The sequence below is a fragment of the Mus caroli genome, chromosome 3, assembly GCF_900094665.2.
Source record: "Mus caroli chromosome 3, CAROLI_EIJ_v1.1, whole genome shotgun sequence".
NCBI lineage: Eukaryota > Metazoa > Chordata > Mammalia > Rodentia > Muridae > Mus > Mus caroli.
In genome coordinates, this window is record NC_034572.1 from 95,157,280 (window position 1) to 95,167,671 (window position 10,392).

The 10,392-nt window shown below is 47.4% G+C and overlaps 1 protein-coding gene across 3 annotated transcripts in view; it reads right to left on the reverse strand.

Annotated features, from left to right (window-relative positions):
- Positions 1-6,019: 6,019 nt before the first annotated feature.
- Ptgfrn (prostaglandin F2 receptor inhibitor) overlaps positions 6,020-10,392 on the reverse strand; it is a 70,879-nt gene continuing 66,506 nt past the window's right edge. For 2 of the 3 annotated variants that reach the window (XM_029475488.1, XM_021158115.2), the window contains exon 9: positions 6,020-9,286. In XM_029475488.1, the coding sequence (XP_029331348.1) occupies positions 9,120-9,286 (167 nt within the window). In that variant the 3' untranslated portion in view covers positions 6,020-9,119. The remainder of the gene's footprint in view (positions 9,287-10,392) is intronic. The other variant, XM_029475489.1, reaches the window with a different exon arrangement.

Sequence of the window (10,392 nt, forward strand, 5' to 3'; positions counted from 1 at the left end):
GCTGATAACCACTGTGGCCCCTTCTCCACTGGAAGGGGTCTTCCCCTAGGCCCTGACTCACTGATGTCAGGCAAACTGAGGCTACCTGTTCAGAACAGCAGTCACCCCACAAGAATGGACTACAGTGACCTCAGTGAACCCTTCCCTGACTCCAAGGAAGAGACCAAGGCTCGAGTGACCCCATTGCATCCTGGGCCTGTTGTAGGGGATGCCATCCGGTCTTGCTCCCAGCCACTTTGCCCTGCCTGACTGCTTGCTGCCCTGACCCCATCCGTAAGTTTACTAAGGCTAAAGAAGTTCTCAATGTGAGGAAAAGTATGAATTGAATTTCTGTGGGCAAAGCACAGGGCTTGGCACAGAAGAATGGGGACAGGGATGCAAGAAGAAAGGAAGGAGCCACAGCAGGGATTCCTGGGTCGTTTCTTGCTAAGTGAACATTTGCCAGGAAAGGGCGACTCCATAAACTTCCTGATTGACAAGCAACTTTGATGCACAGTTTAGAGAAGACTCAGAATAGGCCCTAAATAGGGAGGAAGGGATGGGGCCAGGAAGCTCCGGTACCCACCCTTAGGGAAAAACACCCATCTGTTGTGACTTAGTCTGCAAAGTTAAAGCGTCTTTTGTACTGACTGCATAGGCAGCTTTAGAGATTATTTTAATATAATTGTGTGTATGTGGGTGGGATGCACACGCGCTGCAGCACACGTGTAGCTGTTTGCTGCTTGCACTGTGGGTTCTGTGGACTGAATTTGGCAGTCAGGCTTGGCAGCAAGTGCTTTTAACCTCCTAAGCCACCTTGCCAACCCTAAGCACCCTGCTTTCCCCCCTAGTTCCAAGCTACACTGGGGGTGGCACAGCACAGGCCAGCCTTAAACTCACTATGTAGCACAGGCTTGACCTTGAACTAACCCATAGCAACACTTCTGCCTCAGCCTCCCAAGTTCCATGATTACAAGGGTATGTCCCCCAATCCAACTTGTCTAGAATCTACTGTCTTGTATAATAAAGGCCAGTAATGCCTTTTTTTTTTTTAAATGGAAGACACTGATAACATCTGTGGTGCCATGGGAACACTGAGCCCTTCCATGCTTTTACATCCACCTAACTCTTCTACAGTCGTCTGCCTGTCACTAAATTCTGGTGGCATGCACTGTGCTTACGCAGCCTCTACAGTGTAAGATACACAACTTCAGTTTTGGTTTAGCAGTAGTCAATCAGCTGAGCTTGAACCTTTTTACCCTGTGACTCTGGAATTCTTCGGTTTCTCTCTCCTGGCTCTTAGCCATCACCTTTCTACCTTTCGGGACCCTGCTTTCTGCTTTAGAGGCTCTGTAGGTATGACATCACTAAGTTTCATTCATGTTGCAGCATGCTCAAGGGTATCTATCTATGCTCAAGAATACCTATCACCTATTAGTCATCTATCACGTCTATCATCAATCTATCTCCTAATCGATCTATCATTTATCATCTATGTCTATCATCTATTGATCTATTACCTATCTGTCTGTCTGTCTATCTATCTATCTATCTATCATCTTCCTATCTTTGTATTTTAGTATATGTGTGGGGGAGGAGTCTTCATGTACCTGTCTTTGAATAAACATGAACATGGAAACAAGAGGCAGACATTAGGGCCTTCCTTGTTTACTTTCTGCCTTGTTTTTGTGAGGCAAAGTCTCTCACTTACATGGGGTCAGTTGCTTCAGCCCCAGTACTGGGATTACAACACAAGGGCGTTGGGGATCAGGACTTCATGCTTGCATGGTATACACTTCCCCCTACTAAGCCATCTCCCCAGCCTAGAATTTTCTTTGTAAAGGTTAAACAATTTTCCACTGTATGTACATATATTTTGTTTACACATCCATCTGCTGATGGAAATTTAACTTGCTATTGGCTATTGTGAATATATTGAGCATATGTGTCTCTTGGAGGTACTGCTTTAAGGACAGATTTTCTTTAGGACATATTCCCAGAAGTAGGATTGCCAACTCATCTGGCAGGTCTATTTTTAACCTCTTGAAGAACCTCCATACTATTTTGCATAATGGCTCTACATTATATCTACAGCAGCATGGCTTATTCCAATTTTTCTTGCATTTTTAAAATTTTCACGTGTGTGTGTGTGTGTGTGTGTGTGTGTGCGCACATGTGCCAAACACGTGTGCTCTTGGAGGTCAGAAAAGGGAGTTGGATCTCTTGAGCTCTAGATTCAGGTGGTTGTGAGCCATCCAATGTGGGTGTTGGAAACCGGGTCCTCTGCAAGAACAGCAAGTGCCCTTAACCCCTGACCCACTCCGTTAGCCTCTTGCCTGCATTCTTGCACATGGATAGCACCGGGCACAGCCTTCTCGAGTGAACATCCTAATGCATATCAGATGACATCTCCTGGTGGCTCTGACTCGTATTTCTCTTATGGGCCGCAGTGATACCAGGCATCTTTTTATTTGTATGTATCCTTTATATTTTTCTATGCAAGTCCTTTCCCTTTTTTTCTTTTTTGTTTTATAATCAAGTTTCTTACGGTCTGGATATTAGCCTGTATCACGTATATGATTTGTAAATATTTTCTCCCTTTCACTGTCACTTTGTTTGACACAAGAACATTTTAACGTTTGATATGGCTCTATTTGCCTATTCTCGATCTTGCTACTTAAGTTTTTGGTGTCACACTCAATAAATAATTACCAAATCCTAAGTTCTGAACATCCCCCACCCCCACACACACATTTTCTCCTTCCTTTCTTTTTAAAAATAGCTTTCATCTTACCTTTTTTGGGTTTTTACCTGTTTGGTACAATGTTTGTATATGATGTGAGGTCCAACTTTATTCTCTTGCATATGGATATCCAGTTTTATCAACATGCTTTGAAAACACTCAAGACTTCCACATTCCATTGCTTCACCAACCATCAAAGGACTCTAGGTAGCCATAGTAACCCATGCTTTTGGTCCAGTAGGTTGGAGAATGCACAGGACAGGGGGACTCAGATGAGCAGGTGGAGCAAGGCCTCCCCTGGCCCCACACTCCATGCAGTGAGTGTGTTCACAATGCTGTTTTCCTTTCAGATGATGTTTTAACATTTGAAGTCTTGCTAATTTCTCTGAGTTGACCAGAGAAGCAAAGAACACAGTATTGAGAGCATGTCACCAGCTCGGGGCTATCCCATTTCTAGTATTGTGCACTCAGGACCACCCTCCTCCTGCCCTATACCAAAGTTAGAGCCAGACATTTTGCACACTTTCTCCTCACTGATGTGGGTGTCATCCACATGGCCTCTAAGGCGATGCAAGTGTGTGTCGTCTGGATGCCATCTGTGAGTACAATCATCTTCCCAGGGCCAGCCACTGCTCTGTGGTGGCCCTGCCACATCGAGATCATTACACAGCTTTTACTCCAGAGTCAGATGAACGCTGGCCTGTAGTTACAGGAAGCAGAGTGTCTGCCATTCAGGACCCTGGCTGGAGCTCCTTGGGGGAATTCAAAGTCTCATTGAGAGCACACTGTTCCAGTGTAGGGACTATCCCTACAATTCAAAAGCGAGACTGCGTCAGGGGCCATGACAGTGAATGCCCCAATCCTTATGGCTCTATTAGACTTTCAGAACATTTGTCAGGCAGCCTCTTAGACCCAATCAATGGTCAATCCCTGGAACCCGGAGAAATCAGTCAACCGGTTAGCAAGACTTCTGCAGCATCCAGGGTGAGGAAAAGCCCAGGAGCAGGTCTGTAGCAGGTGGCCAGCCTCAGCAGTGCCTGAACACACCGAACGTGTGTGAAGACATTCGTTTTGCTTTGACATCAAGAAAGGAACCATTTCAGTAACAGTAGAGGGTCTCCCAAGCCAGGTGCTGCCTGCATCAGTGTTTGGACTGAAGGGAAGGGAATGGCAGGCCATTTTGACAGCCGAGCATTAAACCATAGGATGTAAGTGGCTGGGATACACACTCCATCTGGATAACTCACATGAGGCGGTTGTAAAATGGGACACAGAAATACAGGCAGAAAGCAAGGCTAAGAGGAGTGTCTGCCAGTCTTGGGGGGTGGGCTACAGGAGCCTGCTGAGCTGGAACAATGTGGGAGGAGCTGTTGGCACTTGCTCCCACCCAGGTCTGTAGTGTGGTTTTTATGTCGCTGGGGCTGGTGGCTTCCAGAGTTGGACTCTGAACTGCAGCATGAGTCAGAAAAACCACCTGTTCCGGTCCCAATCTGGTCACTGAGCTTGGGTGTGTGTTTCCTCCTCTGCAGAAAGGGATGGTTTCTAACTTCTCTTTCCAGAAAGGAGACCTCTACAGGTCATGGGAATTCAACAGGGGACCAAGAGGACCCTGAGCAACAGGATGCCAGCCCCTACCTTTCTGCTTGCTGGGAAACTCATCTCGGATATGCTGGTTGCTCTTGGTTGTCAACCTGACTGCACCTGGAACTAAGGAAAACTAAGCAGGTGGGTGCATCCATGAGGGCTGGGTGCATCCATGAGGGATGGCTGTCATAATTAAATCATTTGAGACGGGAATACCCACTTTTAACATGGGTCTTCTGAGTTGGGCTACAACTTCTGGTGGCAGCCTATACAAAGGACAAGGAGGAAAGAAGTCTGGTGTTGCTGCTAATTTCATTCCTTCCCTGGCATTAGAGCCTACTTCTTTGGGATTCCATCATATACTGTAGTAACAGCTGAGACATCCAGCCTTGTGCACTGAACAACTACCAGATCCTTAGATCTACTGTTTGTAGACAGCTGTTGTTGGAATAGCTGAACCGCAACCTGTAAGCCACTCTAATAAATTCCATATGTATGTATGTATGTATGTATATGTATGTATGTATGTATGTTTCATTCTGTAAGTTCTGTTCCTCTAGAGAACCCCAATGGACTTTACAAAATGCAGCTGTTTCATTGTAGGTCAAAAATCTATAATGTTGTCTGCGTGTGTATGCGTGTATGCATGTGTGTATGCGTGTGTGTGTAGGCAAGAACCAACTCTACTGTTGTCCACCTTTTTTTTTTTTTTTTTTTTTTGACAGTGTCTCTCAATGGACTGGATGGAAACCACCTGTTTGTCCCCACTACTTCCTTAGTACTGGAACTGTAAGTGTGTGCCACTATGCCCCACCCAGTCTCTATCTATCTACACACACATATATATGTATATATACATGCATACACATATACATGTATATACATATATGTATGTATACACACATGTATACTTAGTCAGGGTTTCTATTCCTGCACAAACATCACGTCCAAGAAGCAGTTGGGGAGGAAAGGGTTTATTCAGCTTACACTTCCACATTGCTGTTCATCACCAAAGGAAGTCAGGACTGGAACTCAAGCAGGTCAGGAAGCAGGAGCTGAAGTAGAAGCCATGGAGGGATGTTACTTACTGGCTTGCTTCCCCTGACTTGCTCAGCCTGCTCTACCAGCCCAGAGATGGTCCCACCCATAAGGGGCCTTTCCCCCTTGATCACTAATTGAGAAAATGCCCCACAGCTGGATCTCATGGAGGCACTTCCCCAACTGAAGCTCCTTTCTCTGTGATAACTCCAGCTGTGTCAAGTTGACACCCAAAACCAGCCAGTACATATACTGAATGATTTGCCTGCATGTCTGTATGTGTGCCACATGCATACCTCATGTCTAAACAGGTCTGAAGAAGGCATCAGCTCCCCGAGAACTGGAGTTACAGATGGTTATAAGCCACCATGGAGATACGAGGACTTGAACTAGGGTCCTCTGCAAGAGCAGCTAGAGCTTTTGTCCACTGAGTTGTTTCTCCAGCTCCCCTACCTTCCCTCATAAACACCCCATGGTTCAGACGATTGTGTTCAGGTTTCTGGACTTGCAAGGCAGGGACTTTACTGACTGGATCACTCTGTAGCCTGAGAGTGTTTTTACAGGATTCAAAGAGATCAGAAGGTACTGACATTGCAACTGGAATCAGCCACACTCCCTCCTCCTGGTGAGAGGAGGCCCACAGAAGCTGCTATCAACTTCCTCACACAAGTCTGATTTAAATTAAACTTCCTTTAATAAAATAAAGACAAAAACAAATGGTGCATTGCATAATATTTGTGGGCACAGTATAAAACAACACAATTAGTTTGTATAACCTTGGATAGGGACAAAAATACACAAGACCTTCTCTTTGTCTATGGGAAATTCTGCAGATCCTCGTGTTACACACTAGAAAAGAAACCCAACCTCCTTCTCCTAGTGATCTGCACAATTGTGTGTCACCGAGAATCTGGTCACACAGTGGAAGAGAACTTACCTAAACCTCAATTCCTTTCTTCCTCTGTTGTCATGAGTGAAGTTAAAAAAAAAATTCCCCCCCAAAGTAGCAAGTTGTGTAGTATTGCTTACAGTTCCTGCTCCGAAGCGCAGTCTTTGGCTCATGGATGCCGTAACAAAATCATGGCTGCAGGCGGTCTGCAAAGCAGGAGGCAAAAGCCACCAGAGAAACAGACAGAGGTCTGGGCAGGAGGGAGCCATGTGGCTGGGAGGGGGAAGACACACATATCCACATCTCGGGACATTTCTAAATGAGGATTAATCCAGCTGGTGAGTCAGGGGCCAGCGTATCCCATGCATGAAAAAAATCTGAAAAGTTGTTAAAAAGCCAGAGTTTGCAGTTTTCTTATTTTTCTAAAAAAGTGAGCCGTGTGTGTAAACATCGTAAAGTAAACAATTTAAAGTAATTTTCGAGGCTTCGATCTGAATGTAGCTTAGGTTCTTTCAGTGGGAGATTTTTGTGATTAGGAAAAATACCCAACCTTCTATAAAGTTTTCTCTTTAGGAAGTGCAATTTCATGTGCCAAGGCCTGGTTCGGCCTCTCCCTCCCCCAGAGCAGTGTTGCAGGGTGGGGGCCTCAGGAAGAGCGCTTCATGGGGAACACTATTTGGTACATCAAGAGTGTTTGACCACACTTAAGACACACACCCCAGCATGGTAAGATTCCCAAAAGGAACTAGGTCCTGAGGTTTCTGGCCCCCCTCCCAGCCCTAAGCAACATGGGGGGGTTGGGCATGGCCTCCACAACTCAGGTTCAAATCTCAACATCAGACGAAAGGGAAAGGTAGGTCCGATCACTCATCTCATCATCCAGTACCCGCGTGGACCACTGTGGCTTTATGTACATCTAGGGCTCGTCTCATCCCAGGCTAAGTCTCTCTCATCCTCCTAAGGAGGGCTATACTGCCAAGACCCTGAATCTTCTTCAGTAATGGCACAGGCTCAAAGGCTGCTCCTAACACCTGGTTCTCTCCCCTAATTCCTGTTTGTACAGTTACCTGTGCCTCACGTCTGAGCTAGCAATAAGAAAGCGACATGTAGACTCACCATGTCTGCCAAAGCCTCCCCTCTTTCTCTGGCCTCTCTTGCTTGTGTGGGGTGCATCTGCTACTGACTCTAAACCTGGACCCTACCTGGGCTAGAGCTACCTTCTCAAAATCTCATCACACGAGCAGCCCCCAAGGTGGGCTCAAAACAAGCAGAGGAAATTGGGTGGAAAATACAAAAGCCACCATGGGCCACATGGAGAGAAGGCGGGGGTGGGGGGCTCAGTGCATCCTGGCCCGTGTTGACTAGAGCTGCACGTGAATGGCCATCTTTTCGTATTACTTTATTGCTTAAGAGAAAGGAATCTTCTCCCCCATCCCCCCTTGGAAGACAACAATGTTAAATCCTTCAGAGGCAGAAGGCAGGGCGAGGGTACCAGCTGGGTGCTGAGCCTCAGTACCCAGGGGAGGCTCGTGGAAGGCTATGCTGAGGTGAGAGACTCTGTGTGGCTGAGGCCCTGATGGAGCAGGCACTGGTGACCTGGAAGATGTCCCGTTCCTGCTGGGCCCAGCCAGGCAGAGGCAGCTACTCTCAACCCTATTTTACAGGCCATTCACATAACACTAAATTGCTGGGTTCCCTTCGAGTTTCTAATAGGAAAGCAAACGTCCACAAAGTATACCCCTCTTCACTACCCCCTGCGGGGAGCTTAGAAAGACTTCAAGGACTGAAAAGGTCATGGAGAACACACGCTTGCTCTAGGCAATTTCTGATTCCTTGAAGTCAGTCAGTCTTGCAGGCAGCAATCTGCCTTCCTGTGAAGGAGCTCAATGTGGCACTTTTGTGGCTCCCATGGCGGTCCCGTGGCACCAGGGTCAGTGCCTCTCATGAAGGGACAGGGCATCTGGCTCGGCGGCACGGCTGCCCTCTGCTCCCACTCACCCTGGGGTTCCTGGAGCACAGTGGCCTAAGAACTACCAGAGCGAGCACGTGGGTGGGCAAGCATCAGTTCCTTTCCTCCCCCCCCAGTGTCCTCCTCCTCCTCCTCCTCACAGACCTTCTGCCCTGGACAGAGGTGGTGCTGGATTTTTTTCATACTCATTCTTAAGGCTAAGGTGGCAAGATAAGGTGCTTGGTGGAAAGCCAAATTCTAGACTCCAGGGCTGCCGTATCCTCACTCTCACAGAAACAAACCCGAAAAACGGAAGAGGGTAGAGAAGGAGGGGAAACACAAGGCTTACGGGTCAAGAAGTTATAGAGTTTAGGTTCCGATAGAGTTTAAACCCCTGACAATGGGGGATGGGCAGGGCAGTCAAAGCCACAGCTTGCCTTGGCACAGGTCTATATCAGCTCTGAGCCAGGGTGGAGGGCAGCAGGTAGCAGCTCTCCTGATGCTGGCTGCTCGTGGATGCTGGCTTTCAGGTGGGCAGGTACCCTCTTACCCACAATGACCAACTCTGAATGCCTTCGCCCTTCCTCACCGAGATCCCTAAATCAAAAGTGATCAACACACACAAATCAGAGGATTGATAAACCGCTAGGAGAAAACTAATTAGACAGGGGTGGGGGGTTAACCATTAAAAAGCTGCAGCTGGGGGAAACACACACTCGATTGTTACATATCAGAAAGTGCCGTGGGAAGAAGAGCTGTGTGCTGGTAAACATGTCCTCGCTCAGAACTTGACATGCAGAAAAGAGAGAGCGCCGAGTCCCACCTGAGATTAGAGAGGACTGGTTTTAGTGTAACACACTCGGTTGTAAAAATATCAGAATCCTCTTCTCACCCCCACCACTTCTACAATGTTCCTCTGTCCCTCCATCTCCAACCGCTTAATCCATCTCCATGGACATGAGCCTGCGGCGCTCCCGACGCGTCTCCCGCACCTCCTTCTTACAGCACCAATGGGAACTGCAGTACCCAATGAGGCAGGACAGGAGCCCGATGACTGTGGACAGGCCCACTCCGATCAGCAGCGGGTACTTGAAGGCGTTCAGCACTGGGCAGAAGACAGAAAGTGGAAGCATTAGTGTGGTACAGGGCTGGAGGGTAGAGAGCACCGGCTCACTCCTTAGTTCACCCCGCTTCCCCACCCCCAACTCCTGCAGCGGATCTCTGAGAGATCCCAGCTCATAAACCCCATACCCTGCACCTGGCATGTGATTCAGACAGGATCAGCTCAGCTTTGTTGAAGAAATGAACAAATGTCCCCCACTCAGTTCTGCGGAGCTGAGTACGGTGGCGGGTAGGGGGGTGGCACGCAATAAAGAGATTTTACTTGATGCCTTTGAATGTCAACTTCTTTTTAGGGTTTTGGCAGGAGATTGATTTTTAAAAGTCAGTATAAGGGCACCGCACATTGAACGGCAGATGCATCCTTTAGAGAAAAAAAAAAAGACTGAATAAATCAATTTCTATGCATCAAATAACTGAAGTGTACTAAAGGCGCTATTTTAAGAAACACTATAGTAAATTATCGAGCAAAGTGAATAATCACTCCCCGACTTGTTTGGTGAATCTGGGTTTTCATATGGAGTTACTTCAAGCAGAGTTTAAGATGCAAATGGGGCAGAGATGACAGAACTTTAGATCCCACCCCGGGAGGGCCACCTTCCCTCTCCCAGTGCTCTGGGTAGGTGCCTGCCTCTGCCAGGTCCTTAATGTTTGGAAAGATCTAAGTTTCCTAACAGCGGGATGGGAGACTACTGTCACGTTTTTGTTTTTGTTTTTGTTTTTTTCTTCCAGGAGGTGGACCAGAAAGTATGTGGAGCTCTGTCCTCCAAGCAGGGCATGGCTGTCACCATCTCTGGCCAGACTGGCTGTACTTCCATGCACAAGACCCCTTTCAAGAGCAGATGTACTAATGTTTCCATTTGGGGAGGGTAGAGAAGTGGCTCACGAGGCCTCTTCCCTCCACTGGGATATATATGTGGTTAGTAATTACTGGTGAGTATGGCGGAGTGGGGTGGGGGCTGGGGAGTCTTCTCGATGCCTGGATTCTACCCATACACCTGTCATGCTATACACTCACTGGATTCTACCCATACGCCTGTCATGCTATACACTCACTGTATTCTACCCATACGCCTGTCATGCTATACACTC